Source organism: Paralichthys olivaceus, chromosome 10 (assembly GCF_024713975.1).
Source record: "Paralichthys olivaceus isolate ysfri-2021 chromosome 10, ASM2471397v2, whole genome shotgun sequence".
In the NCBI taxonomy this organism is placed as follows: Eukaryota; Metazoa; Chordata; class Actinopteri; order Pleuronectiformes; family Paralichthyidae; genus Paralichthys; species Paralichthys olivaceus.
In genome coordinates, this window is record NC_091102.1 from 21,259,512 (window position 1) to 21,284,013 (window position 24,502).

The following is a 24,502-nucleotide window of genomic DNA, read 5'->3' on the forward strand; positions in this document are numbered from 1 at the left end:
GTAGCTTTCAGCCGGGTCAAGACGTTTTCAATGTTTCTTATGGTTTATTTTAGCATATGATGGCACATAAGTGGAATGTGACACAAGTCCCTTAACTAGTGTTTTTCTGTGTTTCTTAGTCAAATCCAGCATGAGCATGTGCTGACATACAAACCCAACCTCAATCTTGAACTGTGGTTGCAGGTTAAAACAAAAACTATTATTCACAATACTAATTGACCAAGGTTTGTCTGTGATCCCCTTTGTGTTTTCAGAGGGGTTCTGTCCCCTTGTCCAGGTCTTCATCATTCTGTCTCCCAAGACGTTTTCTTCTACAGCATCTCTGTCCAGGGTTGGGGTGATTACTGATAACTGAGTCGTATTGATTTAGCTTATTCCTGTCCCTCTCTTCCCCCCATTCTCTTGCTCTTTCCTTTTTTATCCAGGTCGTGTTCGTACCAGGAGACAAAGCTCTGGCAGCGTGGGTGGAGCCAAGACTTCAGTTGTGGACAGCAGGGGGCGAAGTCGAGCCAAAGTGGTTTCCCAGTCCCAGCGTATGTATACACACACCTCACACATGTTCTCACCTCAGAATCTCGCAGTCAAATATATCACACAGTATATCACACATTCAGCATTTCGTAGTACTACACTCATATTTAGGTATGATCTTTGTCTGCATTGACGTTAGATCATACTGAATGTCTCACTGTGTCTTGTTTTTGTGTATGTTCGTTGTGCAGCAATCTGAACAAAACTTCCAATAACTCAAAAATCTTGTGCATCTATGCATGAGTACCTCCATGCATGTGTGCTTTTGATTTAAGCAATCGGTGCACACCTAACATACTTGCCAATGTCTAGAGGGCATGCTGGGTAGATTCAATAACCATAACCCTCCTCTGCCTCATTTTGACCGTTTTCAATCTCCACCTTGTCCTGCCTATTGCTTCCATCACCCAGGATCCAGATCAGCCAATCCTATCAGTGGTAAGGCCTCAGCTTCATCCAATCATAACCCAGACACCTCATTCCTCAGCACTGTGCCCCCCTTGCACACAGAGTTTAGCACGGTGTACCAGTATTTTTAGATTTCATTGTTTGCTTCTCCATGTATATTAGCAGCATGCACCACTTGGTATAGTCACATTTTTATTTCTGATTACTGTCCCCCACTGTTTGAGAAGCTATTTCAAGTTGCAATTGTCTGCTGGTCAACCAGTTTTTGTGCCCCACTAAATGTCTCCCCGCTCAGCACGGTTATGTAGATGTGTGTATCTCAGCTGTAACATCTGTGTTTGTTCATTGACAACTCATAAATTAATTTTCTATCAAGTTGTGTGTGCTTGCCACTTCTGTATTGTCACCAAAATCTTCTTTTACCTTCAAAAATAACTAAATATATAAAATATGATGTAAGTTTACACTTAATAAAAGTGGAAGAATGTATTATGAGTGGATTTTAGGTTAGATTGCCTTTATGTTTCTGCACTTTAATATTTAGCCTGTTAGAACTGGCCTTTTGAAATTTGGCTAAATAGAGTCCAGTTTTGATAAAGGTTATATATAAAGGTTGGACCACTCCCCTCACTTTACGGCAGCCACTTATGATCAACTTTATTGTGCTTGTTTGTCTTCTCTCTGCCAACAGCCGGCAGTCGCTCCAGCTCCCCTGGCAAGCTGCTTGGCCACAGCAGCTATGGCCGGCTCCCTAGAGCCACAGTGTCCGCCTCCACCACGCCGGCTGACAAGCGCAGCAGGATCCCTCGAAGCCAGGGCTGCAGCCGAGAGACAAGTCCTAGTCGACTGGGTCTGGGTAAGGCCAGGACTCACAAGTCACTCTCTTTATTTCTAGAAACAAGCTGCTGTGGTTCTGGTAGGGGTGTGCGATATGGCACTATTAGATCGTGAATGATTAAAATGACCTGCTTTTAAGGAGAGATCGTGAAATCAACTCCGACATGCCCAGGACACTGATTCATTCACCTTACTTAAAAAAAGGGAAAAATCACCCATGATAAATTTAGGGGACTGAATATATCTGACACGCTGTGCATGGATGCCAGTTTACCTGCTTACAATAATTGAAAAACACAAAATTAGACTAAAAATCCTGCTCATTATCTCATTAAAATATGAAAAAAAAGTATATGAACAAAATAGACACAGATTTCTTGCAAATATCAGCTTGCATTGAAAACAATTAAATAATCACTTGTCCCACCTGGACGGCATAAAACAAACAAGTCAGGTGGCGATCACAAGACACCAACCCATAAAATGCAAATACAAATTTATTCCCTTAAAACCCAAGTTCTTATAATGTCGTCAATTCAATAACTTATGTAGTCTGTTTAACTTTGTCCCATAACGTGACTGAATATTCCACGTAATCTCACCACCAGCGATCACCTAGAAAAAGAGAGGTTTCACAGTAATCCCCAAAAGTTCTTCAAAGTAATATTCCAGTTCTGGAAATAAACCTTTGTTGTGCAACATTTGGTCTCTTATCAAATCGTAACAATGAGCAGACGTGGCTGGAATCAAGAAATTGACCCGTTGCATGCTGTACATCACTGACCACACAGGTGTACAGTTGCACAGTTGTACAAGTGTGCAATCCATGAACACTGATAAGGTTGATTAAGAATTATGAGAAAAACTAGTGAAACTGGACTTTATCTGCAAGTTAAGGGAAGTCTTTTGAAATACTGCTGCACTCACACACTGTGTTCTGTACTCTTGGTATAAGCACACACTTATTGTCTGTTTCAAAGCTGGCTTAGTCTTTTTTTACACATACAGTTAAGCTGACAGAGACTAGTGTGTATATTTGAGATGGTTTTCACTTTTGCTCATCTTTGTTATCATGGTGAAGACTCTATGTAATCCATGTCAAAGCTTTTCAATACTCACTCACATGTAGTTTGATGTGATTGGCTGAGAGGGAGCAGTGGTTACAGGTTTTCAAAAACTTGAACCAGAATTCGAACGGAGGGTGAAGTTACCGACAGTGCAATTCTCTTACTGTATCCTAGATACTGCCATTAGGGTTAAACTGTGTTGCAGCCTAACATTAGGTAGCTCTGTAGATGTGAGCATCGATGTAGAAAACCAGACAGAGTGGAAACTTTCCTGGCTGTCTGCTTCAAGGATGAAAAAGTGGGTTCAGTAATGTTGATTTGCAGGTTTCTTGTCATCAACAACTTGATTAATCTTGCTTGGCTACTTTTGTATTATATAAGTTCCAAACCCAATAATCCTGTTTTATGTGTCTAATCTTTGACCCATGTTAGCAGCTTGAATCGTTCCAGATGATCTAACCTTTAACTAGCAGAATGCCTCTTCACCAACTCACTCACCACTGCACAGCAACTGCTTACTTTGTTTTACTGTTCTACTCTCTTCTTTCATTTCTTCATTATCCCTCAATCCTCTATCTCTCTTAGTCGACTGATTTACTGTAGAGCCCCCAACAGTTTTGTATTGCCTCTTAAACTTATGGACAAATTACCATGACATTTTCTGAGCATATATCTGGTAAAGGAAAATAAACATTTTGGTGCTAATGACCATATTTACTTCTCCATTTAAGCACCGTCATAGACAGGGCTTTTGGAACAGTAAAGTCACTTATTTTGTTAATCTACTCTGAACCTTTAATAAAATTGGATGTCATGACCTGACAAAACAATATAATGATCATAAACTCTACCCCTCTTTTTTCCTCATCTCTGACTCTCACCACTAGTTTTTCCCATGAATGCACACTGACATTCCCACCTAACTTGTTGTCCTGACAGCCAGCCTGTGTGGTAAAGCTCTTCTTCCTGCTGCTCTTCCCTACCGCACGCTAGCCCGGAGCCGCATTCCCCGTCCCAGCATGAGTCAAGGTTGTAGTCGCGACACCAGTCGTGAGAGCAGCCGCGACACCAGCCCTGCTCGGGGCTTCGGCCCTCTGGGTAAGTACCGCTGAGCTAATGGCTGCACTGGTTTAGCTCTTACGGCCCCAACCAGACACACAAACCTTCCACTTTAACTACTGTCTGTTGTTGGTGTTCCATGTGATGTCTTACCTTTGCCTGTTCTTCTCTGTGCATGTACTAACTGTGGGTTTAGGGACGATACAACTTACTATTTTCTTCTCTGAATTCTGTTGTATTCCTTTTTCTAAGATTCTAAATATCGATGAAACATCAAGTAATAAATTCCCCTGTTGGACTGTTTTAGTGTTTTTTATGTTTTTTAATTTTTTCCTGAATGGACCTGTTGTGGTTTAGGTATGAGTGTCATCATTAAACATTGGGGAAGACATTGATTAAGAAGCTGAAGCAACAGAAAAAGCAAACTATCATGTGCAGTACAGTAGTTGCTGCTGTGACATCCTGTGAATTGATGCCATAACTCATAGATTTATCATCTATGAATATTTTAATGGTATTTAAAGTATGTGACCACTCAGCATGTCACTGTGTTGGAGCCAAACTTAAATCCTGCTGGTGCTGATACTCCTATTTGACATGTTTGACGCCTCAGTTAAGTCCAAATGTCTGAGTGATGCACTGTATGAGTATGCATGATGTATACACCCCTCTCTCTATATATAAATTAGATACATCTCGTTGTGACCTCTTTCACATTGCAGAACCAAACAGAATCAAGCAGTATCATAATATTCTTAATAACTTAAAAAAGCATCAGTCTTGATCCTATAATGAGGTGTAGTATTAATCCCCCTTTATATTTTGTGTCATGTCAAATATGCACTGTGTTTCATAAATATCACCCCAGTCCCTAACACCATGTTGTAATAAACACAAAAACAGGACAGTGATGTGTAAAGGTTCGAGCAGCAGCGTAAAAAATGGCCACGCACATAAGAGGTTGCTGCTGAACCTCTTGCGTGCGTGTGTGTATCACTTACCCCTGGTCCGGATGTTGCCAACCTCTCCTGTCCCCTGCAGCTTCCCGACGCCACTCCCGTTCAACCAGCGCTCTTTCCACAACCGACCCCCATGGCCAGTCAGGTGACCTGCATGATCAGACCTCCCAGTCCTTTTCGGTTCCCCCAAAATTGCATTTATCTCAGAGGCAATAATGCATATTGCACACGCATGCCTCTGTGGTTGTGTATACGGTGTTGTGAAAGTAGGAGCAGCATCCATCATTCATTTACTTAAAGGTTCAGTGTGTAGAATTTAGTGACATCTAGTTGTGTAGTTCCATATTACAGCTTAATACCCCTCACTTCACCCTCACCTTATAAATATGACAGAGAACCTGTGGCAGCCGTTAGTTGTCATACAAACTCAAAAGTTGTTTCGTTTGTCCAGTCCGGGCTACTGTAAAAAACATGGCGGCCCCCGCAGAGAGTACCCACTCTCTGTTAATATAAAGTATTTAAATATAAAGCAACCGTTCTAAGGTAAAGAAAACAACAACTCATACAATTCAGATAAAACACACAAGTGAAACATCACCTAGACACTAAATTTCTGCCAATAGTTTCCTTACAACCAAATCTTACACACTGAACCTTTAATACCCCCTCCATTCGTAATATGTTAAAGCATTTTATTTAGTTTTTAAGCAAACAGGAAAGGTAAGCAGAGAGAAGGTGCATTTGTCCGCAGTCATCTTTTCATCATCTTGTCCCTTCATCCCCATTTTATATTTTCAGTCCCTTAGACAAACCTTTTTCATATTAGCTGTGCATATTTCTGTGGAATTGTCATCTTCAGACTTTGGTATGCTGACTCAGTTTGGCTTTATTTGTTGTCACATTGTTTATGATTTGTGGGTCATGTCTCATTTGGCACCCTGCAGTTTGTCTGTGGTTGAAAAAGTTATATTTCTTTGCTCAGGAGGAGCTTGTTTTGTTACATTTGTTTTATATCTGCTGCCATCTGGTTCTGTCATCCTTTGAATTTGGTGAATCATGCATCTGTTGTTTTAATTTTTTTTATACATTTAACATAAGCTCATATTTGTGTAATTTCCTCTTTAGTGTATTGTTGGTGGTACATCACTGGGTGATCCTGTACTTTGTTTTTCCTTTTGTATCTTGTTGTTTTTATTTGGCTTCTGGTGGTTGGCTTCTTAAAAATAGGTCCTTCTAGTGAAATGTTCAGCTCATTCACTCATATTATTTTGCTTTATATTCAAATGTGTCCAAAAGAAAAAGGTACTTTCTCTGTAAGTGGTGTATGAAAAGCAATCTTTGCTTTTTTCTCTATTCAGGTAAGTGACAGTGATTGCTTAACTTTATTCACTCACTGTCCTACTGTTCTTCTTTACTTCCTGGTTAGACCGTTACGGTTTGATTCATCAAGCAAGAATCTCTGCATCAGTCAATGCCATGAGGGTCCTTAATACTGGCACTGAGGTGGAGGCAGCAGTTGCTGATGCTCTGGTAAGTTTCTTTGGAAATCTGACTTTTTGAGAGATTCATGTTTTTACACCAAGAACATGGTTAAAATGGCTTTTAAAACATATTGAAAAAATGATGTAACTGCTGTCTCAGAGTTGCGCTGGAAAAGTCTCATCCCTGCTCATTAAGAGCACTAACTAATTTTGCTTAGTATTATTATTTAGGTATAATTAATATACAAAGCTTCTCAATGCTGTTCAGAAACAGCCTTGTAATGTTGGACCTCTGAGGTCTTCTTGGGCAGACGTCATTTCAGACACAGAATTAGTTATTAGCTTTGATATCTACATCAACCTGTGGTACACCAACGACTTGAACACAGATCTCGGATTTCAGGAGTTTACTTTTGCTTACAATATGACAAGCTGGTGGAACAAGTGTTTGATGTTTTTCTCAAGTCAAAAATCTAGACACATTTCTTTTTATAGGTCACAATGTTTGAATATCATTATAATCTGCAAAATGCATTGAGATGTCTGCATGCTCCGGAGAGGATCTAAACCATAAAGTCAACCAGATGAAATATTCAAATGTCAAGTCGTCTTTTGTATACCCTGTAGAACTGTGGTCTGTGTTGCTCCTTTAAACCTTCCCTCTCTCCTCTTCTCCTCCTGGTTGTTTGTTACCATTTCAGCTATTAGGAGACTCCAGGAATAAGGTAGTTGGTCATTTTACATACTGTTTGTATTATCCATGCCGTCATGCACTAATTAAGTTCAGAAAATAATAATGCAGCTTGGCACATGAGACCCCTCCATCCAGCCCATTTTTTATTTATTTGTTCGTGTATTTCTCTTTAATTCAGCTTTACCTTTAATGTTGAGTGCCATCACATCTCAGATGTCTTCATCTATAGTACCGCAGAAAAGACGTTTTTCTTTACATTGTCATCAATGTTTTGATCCTCATTGTTTGGGTGATTCATACATGTGTATTTCAAGTTTGTGTGATGAAAAATGCTCTAATATCTGAAGCGTTTCCCTCTGCACTGCATTTGTAGTCATGTCATATCCTTTGCTTACTTTTTGCACTGCTGACTGGCCATTGATGTTCATTAAAATAAAAAAAAGATAATTTAGCTAAGGAAAGCATACCATCAGTGTGTGTATAAATGTACCCTTTACATTACAAGTAACAGGAGATGTACATTTCATACAACAGTATAGAAAACTGCATGGCTGCCTGATGCTGACCTCGTATTAAAGATTCTTACCTTGTGGCTCAGTTTATTTGTCTAAGCACTTCCCCTGCGGAGCTTGTTTAACAATTACATATCACATTGTGTGTCTTACATTTCCTTGATGTCCCTTGATGCTCTCTCTCGCAGAGGAAGCCACTGAGGCGGAGGTACGAATCACCAGGGATGTACTCTGATGATGACGCCAACAGTGACGCGTCCAGCGCCTGCTCCGAGCGCTCATACGGGTCGCGAAACGGAGGTATACCTCATTACCTGCGCCAGACAGAGGACGTAGCAGAGGTCCTCAACCACTGCGCCAGCTCCAACTGGTCAGAGAGGAAGGAGGGCCTGCTGGGTCTGCAGAATCTCCTCAAGAACCAAAGAATACTGAGGTAGGATTGAGCTCATGAGGCCAGAATCAAAATGTGACCTTTGGTACTCTGTATGAGTAAATACAAGAACTTGTGATCTGCGTATGTGATGATGAAATATCTCTGAAAAGAAATGTTGCACATAAAGAGCAGTTGTTGCCAAATAAAAACATGGGCGCTGTGTTCAGCTACATTACTCATGTATTTTAACCTAATGTATTTAAACCTTAATGTTAATTAATCATTTTGGGACTTGATCTTTTTGTTCACTACAGCCGAGTGGAGCTGAAGAGACTTTGTGAGATCTTCACAAGGATGTTTGCAGATCCACATAGCAAGGTACAGAAGATACATTTTACTAACTCAAACAAGGACTAATCATGTGTTGTATGTGGAGCCTGTGCACAGAATCCCTTTAAGACTGTTGTACTAATGGAGTGTCTTCTGTTGCATGTTGTGCCTTGCTGTGGATTTAACAACAGAGAGTAAGTGTGCATTTTAGTCCGTATTAACACACATACACACATATATATTTAAGCATCAACATAAGACGCACTTAATAAAAGGCAATGTATCTAAGTTTCTTGTGTGCACACGTTAACAGGTGTTCAGCATGTTTCTGGAGACCCTTGTGGACTTCGTCACAGTGCACAGGGAGGACCTGCAGGACTGGCTGTTTGTCCTGCTCACTCAGCTGCTGAAGAAAATGGGGGCAGACTTGCTCGGCTCTGTCCAGGCCAAAGTCCAGAAGGCCCTGGACATCACAAGGTCTGAAATAAAGCTAACATAACTGGCTGTTGTGCATTTCCAGGGAATGTGGAGCCAGTTCACACTGTTGGAAATGACCTGTTAGTGTGGGATGAAATAATTAGTAATTAACTTGTGAGTCACTTGGTAATTTGGTGTTTGTGTGTGTGTTATTTTGTCAGTTTATTGTGGACTATCCTCATAAAATATTATTTCTGTACAAATGAAAACCTCAGTGAGATCAGTTTGAAAGACACATGACCTAAGCTGCTCTGTCAGGAGTCAGTGTACTTTATCTTTTCATTGTGCTGACTGATACAATCTCGTAAACAGCAACTGGTGTTTCAGTAAAAAATAAAAATGTGTAATATTAAGGAAAAAACTTTTCTTCGTGTCTCAGGGAGTCGTTCCCGTTCGACCAACAGTTCAACATTCTGATGAGGTTCATCGTCGATCAGACTCAGACACCAAACCTTAAGGTGAATTAAAATAAGAAACACTCGATTCTTTATGGAGGAAAGCTGATGACTGGTGGACGTTATGATTAAAGCAGTTGTCTGTTGACTCTTCAGGTAAAGGTTGCCATTTTGAAGTACATCGAGTCCCTGGGTCGACAGATGGACCCGACAGACTTTGTCAACTCCAGCGAGACACGCTTGGCAGTGTCTCGCATCATCACCTGGACGACTGAACCCAAAAGCTCTGATGTCAGGAAGGTAGGCCAGCTCTGAGTCAAATCTAATTGGCGATCGAATCTTCCAACCCAGTTTCTTTAGCCCACTTTTTTAGAACTGAAATTGTGAATCTTAAAGATGAAATATCCTCTTGAATATTTCTGTTTCTTCAAATTTATTAAGGATGCATATGTCTAATAGTTGTTTTTAAGATATGAATTAGTTTTAGGTCAAACAAGGTGTGATACAGGATATAATAGGTGCACTAATCCTTATGGTGGAATGTCATAAATGTAACACATGGAAAACCAGGGCCCACCACTGTATCCTTGTGCTCCCAGTTAAATGAAAAGTTGACACTCTAGATCCTCCATCAAAAGTTCTTTATCATGATTTTTGCCTAACACCGAATTACATGGTGGCGGGTTGCCTTTCTAAACTCTCTTAGCAAGCAGGTGAGCAAACTTATAGCAAAACTAACTGCTTTAACTTTATTGATTACATTTTTTTTTCAGAAGAGAACTGCCTTCCACAAAATTGACCTGTTCTTAAAAATCAATCTGAGGGTTTACTCCACAACCAGTGGCAGGTTGTTCACGCCCAGTTTTTTTGAAATTGAAATTTTGTTATTATTATTATTTGTCTGTGGTAGGTTTTTTAGGAGCCTCTATACGTAGCCCTCATTGTGATGGCCTTGGCTCATGGCACGTTTCCCTTGTCTGACGCACACCATATGTTCTCCCTGTGTTTGTTTTTCCTTCACTGTTTTTCCAAGTGAAAACCTCACCTAGTTTCTAATCAGGGTCTGACGTCCAGGAGGCTGAAAACAAAGTGTGAGGATAGAAGAGTTAATGTAATCCTCAGTTTACGCTGTTTCCATGAGTAAAGAGTCTGAGAAGAGTGACCCTCACTATGGTGGTCTGTGGCAAGCTGTTCTAAAAGTTAGGTACAGTATTGCCACATGTGATGGTGCAGGACCTGTGTCATGCTGTAATGCCCATTCTGCCTTGCCACTGTGCCCCAGACCCTTCATAGCTGGGTGAGCGAGGAACTAGCTGGCAGGTCCAGTACTGCCGCCTTACTGTCCACTGAGGGCAACCAGGAAGAAAGGTGTAAGCAGGTAGACCCCGCTCCCGTTAGCCAATCACAACACGACAAGCACGCAATGCCCTGCCTGCCCGGTGCCTAACCACCAACCCTCAGGACTGTGAAAAGTGTGGCATTCTCACTCACCTCTGCCGTTTATGCTCCAGCTGTTTCGCTGTAACAACCTTCTAGTCAGTCTGTGCTTGCAGTTTGATCACTCACCAAATAGATGAAGCTTGTTGTGCAACCGGATAAGTTATTTTTGGTATTTTTTTCCAAATTACAGCAAAGGCTTGTTGCTTTGTATGAAAGAGACTTGGAGTCAATCCTATCGCTTAATATAGATAGAAATGCTATTTTGTTATTATTGTGTGCCTAACACATTTTGTCTGTTTGTCTGTTCACTCTAACAACCTTTCATTCACCTGCATTTCTGCATGCTGTTAACATTTAATTGTTCTGCATTGAAAATCTGACTCATTCTTATGTATAGTGTACTAGATATAGTATAACTAAAAGTTAGCAAGTCATTGTAGCCTCTACTGTATCACAAAACTGTGTATGTTGGTCTTTAAATGCCTCGAATACTGTGGTAAACATTTCAGAAAAAGTTTGATTTTAGTATCTGTCTTAATTCAGAATAATACTTCATCTTGGTAACCCCAAATTCTATCCCCCCCCTACAAGATCAAACTTCTACTTTCCACAAAGTGTATATGTACTCACTTGCATGTTGTAACATCGATATAGCAACAGTGTACACCAGTGTTCTTGAGTAGTTGTGTACTTCTGTAGTCTTCCACTGAATGCAGCTTTCAACTCTCACCTTATAACAAGTTTCTTTCTACAGGCTAATCCGTACGTTAGTCTACTAAGGAATGCACTGTAATCTGAGAAGTTTCCATGGTTTAAAACTGTTTGAATCTGTCCATCAGATTGGTCCTCCGTGGTTTTGCAGGTGCTGACCAAATTAAACATTGTTACAGAAATTCATAATTCAGTCATCACATGTAATTTCTGTGCTTTTTACATATTCTAAAACAATCATTGGATTTCTTCTGAGTCACTGCAGTAACATTTGAAACACATGGTCAAAGTACCTCTGAAACCAAGGAAACCCTCTGAACCTTCTCCTCTGTTGTGTCCGCCATTGTAAACCTGTCGTGCTAATTTGCCTCCAGGCGGCCCAGGTGGTACTGATCTCCTTGTTTGAGCTCAACACCCCAGAGTTTACCATGCTGCTGGGAGCTCTGCCCAAAACCTTCCAGGATGGAGCCACCAAACTGCTCCACAACCACCTGAAGAACTCCAGCAACACCAGCAGCAATGTGGTAAGGGAAATGAAACACTGTAGTATCTGATATTATTCACAGAGATGGTCAGCATAGATGAAAAGCTATGCACAACTGTTTGGAAGTTATAGATCAGTAGAATCATCACATAGCAGGGTTAACACATTGCATTCATCATTGCTCTCCAGGGCTCACCGAGCAACACTATTGGACGGACACCGCCACGCCACACCCCCAGCAGAACCAGCCCCCTCACATCTCCGACCAACTGTTCCCATGGTGGACTGTCTCCAAGGTACCCAATCACTGATCACGTGTTAACACAACAGTACTAACTAATGCATGGCTGTGCTGTAGTAATTTGGATGCCGCTGCTTCCATTTGGAGTTTTAACTAACGCACAAACTACCAGGCAGGTTAGTAGAAGCTGGAAACTGAGTGAGTTGCTCAGAGATATACCAAAATCTCCTGTCTTCAGACATACAGTACGTGGCATATTATGGCATCAATGCAGTTCTTTCAAGTAAAACTGTCTTTCACTCTTTAGTCTGTGAACCTGTCACTTGGAATCTATTGTGCATGAGAGTGACTTCATTGCCCATGCACCCCTAGGTAACAGATTTTGTGGTAAATGCTATTTTTAAAAAAAGTTTAAATCTCTCCAAACTGAGCAGCTCACTCACCTTTAGCACTGCACTGCCTTTTTATTTCAACCAGAGACCCAAGAACACTGCAGATTTGATGTTCCCTTCTTGTGATTACTATAGTTGAACCTGCAAAATTCTCTGTGTTGAGACCATTCTGGTTCACAACATGGACAATGGCCCCTCAATAATTGAGGGGGGTGGTGTTTTATGTAAAGCCGATTTTTTGGGATTCTGCTACTTTTCCACTGCTCTCCTCTAAATTAACACTTTCCCTTGAATCTCTAAAGCTCAGACTAGTTTCTTTTTGTCTTTTCTCTTTCTGCACACTTGTTTTTCTCCTCCTCTCCATCTTGTCTCGTGGTCTCCTCGTGTTGTCGGTTTCCATCTCCTGTTCCCCACTATCTCTCTCTTCCTATCCTGTCTGTCCATCCTTCCCTCCCGGCCGTGCTGTGGCAACAGTCGGTTATGGGGTTGGGGTGTCGACGGACTGTCAAAGCACCCCCCTGCTCCTCCTCCTCCTCCTCCTCCGCCTCACTCCACCCCTGCTGCCCCTTCCCTAAGGGTCCTGCGCAGAGCATATTCACCCAGGTAATGAGGGTGGGCTGAGACACAGATATTGCCCACAAGGAAGCCCGACCCTTTGCATGATTGAGATTTCCCTTTTCCATACTTTCCTGCTGGATACATACAGTACATGTATTACTCCATTGTCTAAAATCAAATGGACATATTGTCTAACATTGCTTCGGTGCTTTGGTCAATGTCATGTTTTGTGTGAAATCCTGAAGCTTCACTCTCTAAAAACAGATTTTTGTAAAAAAGCAATGCTAAAGCACTCATCGGTGGCAAAACAACTGTGTTCTTATTTACCTGCTTCTGATACACACTCTGTTTGTGTGTGTGTTAGTATGATGGAGTACGACACTGAGAACATGAACTCGGAGGAGATCTACAGCTCGCTCCGTGGTGTCACTGAGGCCATTCAGAGCTACAGCTACCGGAGCCAGGAGGACCTGAATGAGCCAATCAGACGGGACGGCAAGAGGGATGACACTGTGAGTCATACCCTTTTCTGACATGTTCTGGAATATTCTTGCTCTTTTCCTTTAAAAGGGATAGTTCACCCAAAAAAGAAGATTCACTCAATATCTACTCAACACTACGCTGATGGAAGCTACTAACGTCAAAGTTCAGCAAAATTGAACTCCACGTGAAGTTAAGCTGCGATTTTCCTTGCCACAGGATACAAATGTTTTATTTGCCTCCTCACTCTCACAGATTAGAAGTGATAAAGAAGCGAAGGTCTGTCACTCGTATCTTTGGTCCTAAAGCTACAGAATGTTTGGGGCAGCAAAAAAAAAAATTCTTTCAAAGAAAGTAATCAGGTGTTATTTGGCATTGTTGACTATGATCTGATTTCATGCTGCGAGACTTTAGGTCCAAATACTACTGTCACAACCGTTTGCATATGAAGAGAAATCCAATGGTTTCCACTCTACCTAATATCCTGTTGCCCATAATGTAAGTGATGGTAGCCAATCCAAAGCCCCTGTTCCATTAAAAAACATATTCCTGTGTTTATCTGAAGCTAATTTTAAGACTCATGACGAACAAGTCCTTTTTAGAAAAGATCTCTTGAGACAAGAAAATAGGATGACTACAACCTGAATTAATAAATGTTACTTTTCTGCTGTTTCTGTATCTCTCTCTTTCTATCTAAATTTTTTGTCTCCCAGGCTGGGCGAGAAGGAGTAGCGGCGTCCCCTGGCTCCGACGCTCGCTTGGGCTTGGACATGGTGGAAGGAGGTCGTACCGCCTTGGATAACAAAACCTCTCTACTCAACACGCCATCGCCACGCTCTTTCTCTGGGCCACGCAGCCGCGAGTTTGCTCCTTATGGCTACGGAGATACCATCTGTACCTATGACAAGAGCGCCTTGAAGGAGGCCGTCTTTGATGATGACGTGGAGCAGTTCCGTGACTGTGAGTTACATTACATTACATGTTACATTTCATTTAGCTGACGCTTTTATCCAAAGTGACCTACAATTAGTGCATCAACCATGAGGGTACAAACCCAGAACAAGAATCAAGTAAATACAATTTGTTTAAAAAAAGCCAAACTACAAGTGCTTCATGTAAGTGCTAAATGTATTTATCTTATTTTTTCTTAATATAGTTCACGTAGTAACAAAGCTAAAACACTGCCTATTTAATTTTATAGGCATACAACTTGCTTCATTTTTGTGTTTCAGTGGTAGCTTCCATGTCTCTAATTATCAATACTTAGTGATGCTGCTGTTTGAAAGTCTAAGTTAAAGTGTCTCTATGCAGCAGCAGAATAGAGTGTGACTTGGGCCACATTTTCCTATAATGGCAAAGCCCGACTCAAGCCCGGCAGGCATTTTGTTTATTTTGTCTGAACCCAGCCCGACCTATTTCTCAACAACAGAGTCACATCACAGAGTGATGGAGTTTTATCACATGATGAGGAGAGAGCTGACAGATGTCGATGATGAGAATTTGGTATTAAAAGATAATTCAAACATTGAATAATTTGAGAGTCTACCATCTCAACAAGGTCAGTGTGTTTGAGATACAGAAACAGTGAGAGAGAGAAAGAGAGAGAGGTGCGGAGAGCTGTACACTTTCAATGAAGCAACAGCACAACACTTCTTAAAGGTATTTTATGTTATTAAGAGAGACAGACCATCACAATCTGGATAATTAAATGCAGCACAAATCTTGTGCAGCAGAAGAGTGAGGCTGCTCACGGCTCTAACATCACCAATTTCACTCAAAAAACGCTGTACAGACACTGAGCCAACACACGTCTTTTTTTTAAAAAGTCCGGTGTTGTCACAAGTTTATTACACTGTTGGATAATTTCCACACAGTGGCATCTATATTCTAGAGATGATCTTGCTTTTGAACAAAGTGGGTTTAATATACGGCCAGTAGGGATGTCAAATGTTGGTGCCACGGTTATTGTCTGAGGAAATATCACAGTTTCACGATTTTCACAATTATTCATACTATATAAGGAAAAAGACACAACCAACAATATATAGCGAATATATAGTTAATATGGTTACTAATATAGCTAAAGAACTAAAATATGTATTATCATCAACAATATCCAATTAGTTTTTATAGTGTAACGTTTGACTGTTTAAAAGAAATTTATGTAAGCTATTTTTTTTATTTTACAATTCTTAGTGACGTTATGAAACCGCGGATATCGTAAAATCGGGTAATCCCAACATCCCTAACGGCCAGATATAATACTGTTGTCCACTGCACATTAGTAGAAGTGCAGTGTGAAATCTGAAATATTCAGCATCAGTGAAATGGGGCTATAAGGGCACAAACTAGCGGACCTCACACACACATCATCCCTCCAACCCATGTGTCATCCACCATCACTCTACTGTATAATGTGACCATATCATATTGTATTGAAAACAAAAACAACGATATTCTGCAAAGCCACAGCTGCTGTGTGAGGCTGAGCCTTGACACAAGATGTAGATGAAATAGGTGAAACTTTCTGTGCAGTAGTTTCACCACGACCACAATTCGGTCTGTGCATCGCTGTGTTGTCATCGCATCCTGTGCCTCCTGTCTCCCCTCTGTCCCCCACCTCCATCCCTCCTCCACCCTACACCCTCCTCCTCCTCCTCCTCTCCAGGCCGACGTCAGGAAAGTGGTGAAAACAAGATGACGCTCCCCAAGGTCTTTGGTCCCGGTAAAGAATCCTCCCCTCCGACACTGACAGACTTAATGACTGAACTACTGTCTGACTCCTTTACTGACCATCCGTACCATCACTCCACTCACCCTCTTTCTGTGTTTGCATTATTCACTTTGCTCTCAAGTCCCATCACTCTTTCTTCTTGATCTTCTAACTTTTTTAACTCCACCTCGTCCCTTTGTGTTCACTAAGTCCAACCTGTCTTACTTTAAATCAGAACTAGCAGGTTAATACTTTTACCAAATGGTTGTAGGATTCTAATTTAAGTTTGGGTGGTTCTAACAGTACGACTAAAGATCTTTTTTATACGGCATAATTAATAACGTCATATTCTCAACAATTACATAGCTTGATATCCACAGCACAATGCATCTTAATATCTACAGCACTGACTTTAAATGCCTGTATATATATTGTTTATGTTCACTGTCAATTTATTGTTAAAATCCATTTTTAAATTATCAAACTGTTGGCTTTCAAAACTCCAAATTAGACATTCGTCACTTACTTGGCTGTTAGCTGGACAGAGCTTTACTCTTCTCATTTGCTCTGCATTTTCCATCTTAACATTTTCCATCTTAACATATTCATTCTTACCATAGCCATTGTTTCTGAAAGACAAGTGAAAACATCCATTTTTAATTGGTTATCCAATAACATACTTTATAAGCAATTTAATTATGTTTAAAACAGGTACAAAAGTTTCCTGCCACACTTTTCCTCTAGTTTAAAAAAAAAAACCTGAGGAGTGATGACAGATCAAATGGGTGATGAATTACATAAAGAAATTATTGTTATTCACTTATTAACTCATCTCTTCTTCTCCTCTTCTTCGCAAGCAATCGGTCAGGACCACTCAGACCTTGTAGCCGACCTTCTTAAGGAACTGTCCAATCACAACGAGCGTTCAGAGGAGCGTAAAGGAGCCCTGGTGGAGCTGCTGAAGATCACTCGAGAAGACAGCATGTCCGTGTGGGACGAACACTTTAAAACCATCCTGCTCCTCCTGCTGGAGACGCTGGGTGATAAAGATGTATGTTAAATAATGACTCATCATGACTCAAAATGCTCACAGAGCATCAGGGAAAAGTTCAATCTTCAGAAATAGAGAGAATGTTTGTGTGGATATTTAGAGATTACCTGCGTATGAAAGAGCAGAGTATTTAATGGACTGTCTATCCCATTGTATCCCTCAGCACACCATCCGAGCCATGGCCCTCCGTGTGCTCAAAGAAATTCTGAGGAATCAGCCAGCTCGCTTCAAAAACTATGCCGAGCTGACCATCATGAAGACTCTGGAGGCTCACAAAGACTCGCACAAGGAGGTACACAGCTCCCACTTCATCCACACACTACACTATACAGTATATATTATATCATACAAAGTAATTTCCCCCTTTGTGGGACAATAAAGGTATTCGGATTCTGATTTCAGATATGCATTAATTGCCTTTTTTACCACTTGGAGGCAGTGTAACAAGCTCAACACACAACATCAACATGTTATGGACAGTTGTAAAACTGCGTCCAGAGATATGAGCATTTGTTTAATGTATCTGAGAGCTGCAGAGTTCATTCTCTCTATGTCTGTTGCTACAAGCAACTCAACTGTCATTAAACCCCTTGTTTATATAACATATAATGTGTGCAGCTTGAAATCATAGATCACAGAGTCCCTTTATTACAAATTAAAAGAGAAACATAGTTCTACAGTGTTAACAGTGAGTCCAGAGACAAAGAATAATATTTTACTCATTAAATTGAGTTGGGAAAGTCAAAATTCCTTATACTTTTATTTTGAAAAAATGGAAAATGAAAAAATTGGAATGAGTGCTGTTACACGTTGTAACAGCACTCATTCCAAAGCTGCATGTTGAAGACATACAGCCTTGATTTCAAGAGGTTAGTAATTGTTGGCTTTAAAAGATGCTACAGCGCCTCATTAGGGCTGTACAGTCTGGTCATCAATATGAGAACAGTTACAATAGCTGAACTAAATAACCCCAACATTTGAGCCGTAACTCAGGGACAGGAGTAACCTGAGGAGTTAGTCAGGGTTACGGAGAGATTCAACTTTTTAGTGCAGATGCTCAGGTATGCAGTAGTGGAACTTTCAGATCTAGAATGAAAAATCACCACCATGGTAAAGAGAGTGGAAAAGAAAATCCTGGATCTGCCTCAAAATGGATTCTTTCCTGACTCATACTGCAACCTTCCAAGTTTGTGGTAATCCATTTTGTGTCATCTTGCTGACAAACCAACGGACAGGGGTGAAATCATGACCTCCTTGGCAGAGATATTAATCCACAGTTGTGTTCAAAAGCAGACAAAAAAAACACCATTTACTTAAATGTTTACTAGTATTTGTAATTCTTTAGTGTGTGGCTCTTTTTAAATTACTTTAGAATAGATATTTAAGTCCTTTACAAGGTTTGTACAAGGACACAACTGTGAGAGGAGATGCCAACATATTCATTCTGATTACACACCAGTTGTCACCAAATTACGCTGATTTGTTATCTCCCTTACACTGTACGATTAACCTCTCGTGTATGTGTTTGTGTGCTTCTAGGTGGTGCGTGCAGCTGAGGAGGCTGCAGCTACCCTGGCCGGTTCCATCCACCCGGAGCAATGCATCAAGGTCCTGTGCCCTATTGTCCAGACAGCCGACTACCCCATCAACCTGGCTGCCATCAAGATGCAATCTAAAGTCATTGAACGCATCGCCAAGGACTCACTACTGCAGCTCCTGCCAGACATCATCCCTGGACTCCTGCAGGTCTGACTCAAAGCTGGATTTGGGTTGTTAGATTTACTGAAAGACAGATTCTGAAACCCAAATTTGTTACTTTATGTGACAGGACACCTGCTTCAAACATTTTAATAAAACTCAAAACGGATCTGAAAAAGCACTGACATATGGAGTAGACATTGTTTGCCAGACATATCTGCCAAATGTCCCTAATCTACACACATTAAATAACATGAAAACAGGGTTTTCAGGACAGACGTAGTAGAAACATCCTTGCTGGCTTCAAAAAGGCTTATTTGGTCAATGTTCATATTTGGACACTGGGAATGATTTGCCTTATTTGTCCCTGGAAATGTTTGCGTGTACTCTGCACTATTTGCAACTCCTCCCGGGTTCCTGCTGACCCCGTGTGTGTGTGTGTGTTTGTGTCTGTCTGTCTGTGATGCCTTCTCTTCTCTCTGCAGGGCTATGACAACACAGAGAGCAGCGTACGCAAGGCCAGCGTGTTCTGTCTGGTGGCCATCTACTCTGTGATTGGCGAGGATCTCAAACCCCATCTGGCTCAGCTCACGGGCAGCAAGGTACTGAATGCCGCCAAAAACATTTTGCATAACCACACACATACACACACAGTTACATAAACCTCTTCACCAGACGCAGACCCTTATCATCTTCCCATGTTGTCATTTCTCAGCTGGTTCTAACCGGTTCTCCACTTATTAAGCCCGGGTCCTATTTGTCTTGCTTTTCACTACGTGTCCCAGGGTTATATAAGTTTTGAGGTCTGAGGGTCAGGTTCACATAGATGAAGGGACCCTTCTCGAACCACGCCCACCCTCCACCTCCGATCGTGAGGGTGGCTGGTTATCTGAAAGGAGTCAATAATGCTCAGTGTCGAATGAGGGTAGCTGATGAAGCACTGGAACACTCTCAAGTTGTCCCGGTCATATAAAAATGAAAAATGATAAGGAGTTAAAAGTGCATATTCAAGAGGACATCAGACTTTACTCAGGCCCAAGACCACTACATTACATTATGTTAAATTTTAAAAACCAGAGGATATCAGATGTTAGCAGGGGATCGTGTTTGTACTGACAACCAGTATAAAAGACAGAATTTTTACACACATGAGCTTCTACTTGAGAGTAAAGAATGAGAGGCTCTGACTTTAATCAGCACAATGTAGCTACTGTATCAACATTTAGATAAACATGTGTTCACGATGGTTTTTTATAGTTCTAAGATAAGGCTGGATAGTTAAATTATTATAATGCATTATGTTTCATTTGATAAAGTCAAATCTGTGATTGCTTCGATCTGAGATCAAATAGTCATGTTGCTTTAATGAACTAGCCCATAAATATTTCCTTTTCCCTCAGTTGTTTTCCTTTTTCTTGAGATGTTTGGGACAGTCACTTTAATAATATAGTCTTGGAGTAATATTTTGTAAAATCACAGAAAAGACAAATTCTCAAAGCTGCAGGTTTTATCATTATGTGACTTTAATACATTGGCTCAGTCTGTAAGCAGAGGGTCAGGGAGACATTCTGTATAAATAGATACAAATATTGATTACACATTTATTATACACATTTCAGACACAGAAACATTCCTTAAAGGGATAGTTCACAGAGAAATGAAAATTCACTCATTATCTCCTCAGCACAATGCTGATGGAGGGTGGGTGAAGTCCACAAAACACTTTTGGAGTTTCAGTGGTAAACAGTGTTACGGCCAAATTCAATACAATGGAAGTAATTGGTGACCACTTCAAATGTAAAAAAACATAAAATGATAATGAGTCCATATTTATTTTTTCCGGCGAACCATCCCTTTAAGCTCAGCACATAAAGAATTGATTTAACTTACCTTTAAATTCAAAATCAACAACCTGACCATCAAACAATCATGGGGGAGTGGACTTCATGTGCAGCATGTTTCTCACACTTGTTTAAAATAAACCCTTCATCAACATAGATGCCTGAGCTACTGTGCTACTCTCTCTGACACTACATCTGTGAGCAGTATAACAAGGTTGTTGTGATGCTAATAGATAATCATAAAACTCTGCTTTTAGCAGGCGTCTTAATGAAGCTTTTAAAGTAACATCATATAAACCAACATCCTAACATTAGTTTCTGTTTTGCACCTTATTGTCTCTTCAAGTTTCTTTTCAGTGATTTTGCTCCTGACAATACCACACACTGTTTATTGTAAATAATTCACATTATAACCAGATTCATTCTAATAATGTTTAGATAGTTCTCATAATGTATGTTTAGCCAGTATAAAAACAATACATACTTTATTTTTCTGACTTTTATAATTTTATCTTTATTGAAAAAGTGTAAATAATGCAACCTGCTCTGGAATCTTACATCTATTTAAATGGAACAGAACAACACTATTTGGTTGGAATGCATAAAACGCTAAAAAAGTTTTCAGGCATGAAATTCAGAGAATCTCAGTTTGGGGTCCATACTTTGCTTTCCACCGCAACACAGAAATCTCTGGAGCATTCAGGTGAGGGTTGGTGCAGAGGCAGGATGTAGCGTATGACTTCCACTGCAGAGAGCACATGTTTTTTTTTTTTAAAAGCACATCAACACTAGCGTTGGCTCTCATCACCAAAAGCTCTCTCGCCATCTTCATCTGTGTCTACTACGTGAATGGCACCACTTTTTCATTCTGAGATATTAGTGTTCTTTTGCTTTTCTTTCATTTATGCATCTGATTTGTGTTAGAAATATCATCAACACACTGACTCGCTCGTATTGACCCCTGGAGAGGGTCTCCTGCTGTCTACTCATATGGGCACACTCTGGACTTTTTTCTAAGACTGGTAGAAACTACGGAGAAAGCTCCACAGTACAGTGCATGTCTGACAGCAGCTTAGGATACTTGCCTATTGTATTTTGCTTCCTTAAAGTGACGATGAATACACCCAGGCCTCATCTTACTGCTGAAGTGAACATTAATGCCTCGTGTTTGTGTGTTTGCAGATGAAGTTACTGAACCTGTACATCAAGCGAGCCCAGACGACCAACAGCAATAGCAGCAGTTCCTCTGATGTCTCCTCTCACAGTTAATAGAGCGAGGTTTCATTTGGAAACGGCGTGGATGGACGGCGTTCAAGGATTTCCAGGGGCATGGCCGTGCTTCTCTCGGACTTCTCCGTGTCTGAGCTTCCCCTCCTCCTCCTCCTCCTCCTCATCATCATAATGCTCACGCTCCACTGTGCTTCTCTCCTGTTTCGAGGGGCTGCCGTCAACCTGTTTGTCCACCCCACCCCCCCTGCTCTCAATACTTGTGAATGTAACTCCGGGCTGGTTTTAGACTTGGTGGGGAGGGAATCAACGCGTTAAGAGTCTTGTGGACATGGGAAATGCATTATGGCTCCCACGACCCCCACACTGCCTTTTGTCAAAGTTATCCTCTTCCTCCTTGAGCTCTCAGATTTGGTAGCATAGGGAGTTCATACATGAGTTATTCACATCAGAGGAGAGACACGTGTCTGAGAAACTTCTGTCGATTTAAAAACAATTTGGGATGAAGTGTCATTTGGCTGGCCCAATGATGGTAATAAGCCTGTAGGCTTTGGGATGAATTCTGGTTTGGGAGCATGAAAACCAAATATTACAAGAAATGTTCAAGGGAACAATGTGACATAAAAAGAAAGTACTGTATAATTATATTAAGTTAATGTTTTAAGTTAATGATCTGGGTTCATAGAAGCCTGTGTTTTGATTGTAGTCTTTTTTATGTTCATATATAATTAAGAGTGGCTTATTAAATTGAATCCCCCTTTGACAAAATAGATGTTTCTCTCAACAAGGTACCAGTAAAAGGAAACGTGTCAGCAAGAGAAGTGACAATCCTTCAAATGTTGTGCATGTCTTTATTTGGAGCTGGAGAAGATGAAATTGTCGTCTATAAATGCACCTTTGAAAATTTGATGTGAAATTCCCAATCGGAGTCGAGGTGTGGCCCAGGAGAAGTTGTGTTGCCTGTAGTTTCCCCCTGAACTCTCTGCATTAAGCGTGGAAATGGAGCTTTTGACAAACCAGCAACATCTAAATCTACATGACTGCTGCTCAGTACGACGTACGCTGGGTGACGTGTCTGCGTCTGAAGAGGACGGCCTTTGTAAATATTACACGTGATTGGAGCTGAGAGAGAGACCAGCGATCCAAGACTGTCATAAAGACATTGCCAGGCCTTATTCACTTTACACACGCTAATGCTTGTTGACTGGGACTGCAGAGCGTGAATGGGATGTACAGCACTGTAGCTCTTTGCTCAAAAAATGTGAATCTGCAGGAGAACAGACCCTGGTTGAGTTTTTTGCTGAAGAAGCAAACACAGTATTAGTTGTTGCCTCTGCGCTCCTTCAGCTCCCCCAACATGTAGCCACAGCTTCTGCAATAACCATTAACACACACATTAAGGTATTTTGTACATACACTTTTTCCACCACTGCCTCGCAAAATTTTACAAAATGTCAGAAAAAGTGAAACAGGCTGACGGCCCCGAATTTTTTGCACGTTAGCAAATTAGCTTGCATGAAATCTGCAGCACCTTTTGGCAGCATTGTGCGATTTTGCAGGGCCCAGGTTGTTGGCTGTTAAAGTGCACTTGTAACATCACCAGGTTACTCATCTGTAATGTTTGGGAGGAGGCCGTCACATTAACTGTGCTCACGTGGAAAAAGGTACAAAGTGGATCAAACATCTGTTGACTACAACACGTGTCAGATAGAAATAAGTCGGTAGATTTGCTCAGGCAGGATGTTGAGGATTGTGAATTTAGATTTCAGCTCTAAGTCTGAGCTTTAAAATGTTTGATTCCTGCAACAAGACGCTGCACAGATAGTGAGGAAGAGTTTCCTCATTTGATCAGATATTTATTATTGGATATGATTAAGTTAACCATGGTACAGTTCATCTACTGTCAATCAGACTGCTACTGCTTTTTTAAAATTCTCGTCATTTGCTAACTTCTAGCAAATCAATAATAATAATAATGAATATTAATAATATGTTCACTTTGACACTCACTGAGTGAAGCGGTGACAATGGGCCAATTCTGCTTATCTAAGTAAATGAATGTACAGAATTTGCATATGTTATAATTTGCTTTTATGAGTATTGGTACTGAAAGTCATTTCAATTTGCCTCCCTGCTCTCTGCTTGACTTTCACCGAAATCCCTTCCACAGTCTCACCCCGGGTTAATCAGCCAAGCTTTGTTTTCAGTGGGGTTTTGCAGAATGAGGGAAAATTTCAGCAAACCACCGGCCTCTGGCATCTCGCGTTGTCACATAGCTGCTCCCAGAAACAGACAAGATGATATTCCTTGCAAACTGTTCACTATGCATGTTCTGCAGTACACTGTCTTTCTTTTGTCATGTAATATTCATACCTGTATTTATATATTTTATTTTATTTTATTCTCTCATGATAAACTGTACAGAATGTTTTTTTTTTTTTGTTAAAATACACCTGTGATAGATTTGCAACAATATAAAGAAACTGTTTGCTCTCGAAATAAACCGACTCAGAGCTCATCTGGATTTTTTTGTTCTGCTTATT

The 24,502-nt window shown here is 40.7% G+C and overlaps 1 protein-coding gene across 37 annotated transcripts in view; it reads left to right on the forward strand.

Moving 5' to 3' along the window:
• The window catches only part of clasp1a (cytoplasmic linker associated protein 1a), a 74,229-nt gene extending 49,752 nt beyond the window's left edge, over positions 1 to 24,477 (forward strand). For 3 of the 37 annotated variants that reach the window (XM_069533582.1, XM_069533583.1, XM_069533610.1), the window contains 24 exons: positions 426 to 533; positions 943 to 969; positions 1,631 to 1,795; positions 3,783 to 3,941; positions 4,944 to 5,006; positions 6,288 to 6,391; positions 7,044 to 7,067; positions 7,737 to 7,981; positions 8,236 to 8,299; positions 8,565 to 8,728; positions 9,108 to 9,186; positions 9,280 to 9,423; positions 10,406 to 10,501; positions 11,649 to 11,798; positions 11,948 to 12,054; positions 12,866 to 12,994; positions 13,314 to 13,461; positions 14,143 to 14,389; positions 16,098 to 16,154; positions 17,000 to 17,193; positions 17,357 to 17,485; positions 18,733 to 18,939; positions 19,377 to 19,493; positions 21,915 to 24,477. In XM_069533582.1, the coding sequence (XP_069389683.1) occupies positions 426 to 533; positions 943 to 969; positions 1,631 to 1,795; positions 3,783 to 3,941; positions 4,944 to 5,006; positions 6,288 to 6,391; positions 7,044 to 7,067; positions 7,737 to 7,981; positions 8,236 to 8,299; positions 8,565 to 8,728; positions 9,108 to 9,186; positions 9,280 to 9,423; positions 10,406 to 10,501; positions 11,649 to 11,798; positions 11,948 to 12,054; positions 12,866 to 12,994; positions 13,314 to 13,461; positions 14,143 to 14,389; positions 16,098 to 16,154; positions 17,000 to 17,193; positions 17,357 to 17,485; positions 18,733 to 18,939; positions 19,377 to 19,493; positions 21,915 to 22,001 (3,014 nt within the window). In that variant the 3' untranslated portion in view covers positions 22,002 to 24,477. The remainder of the gene's footprint in view (positions 1 to 425; positions 534 to 942; positions 970 to 1,630; positions 1,796 to 3,782; positions 3,942 to 4,943; positions 5,007 to 6,287; positions 6,392 to 7,043; positions 7,068 to 7,736; positions 7,982 to 8,235; positions 8,300 to 8,564; positions 8,729 to 9,107; positions 9,187 to 9,279; positions 9,424 to 10,405; positions 10,502 to 11,648; positions 11,799 to 11,947; positions 12,055 to 12,865; positions 12,995 to 13,313; positions 13,462 to 14,142; positions 14,390 to 16,097; positions 16,155 to 16,999; positions 17,194 to 17,356; positions 17,486 to 18,732; positions 18,940 to 19,376; positions 19,494 to 21,914) is intronic. The other 34 variants (XM_069533585.1, XM_069533586.1, XM_069533590.1 and 31 more) reach the window with 30 other exon arrangements.
• The last annotated feature ends 25 nt before the right edge of the window (positions 24,478 to 24,502 follow it).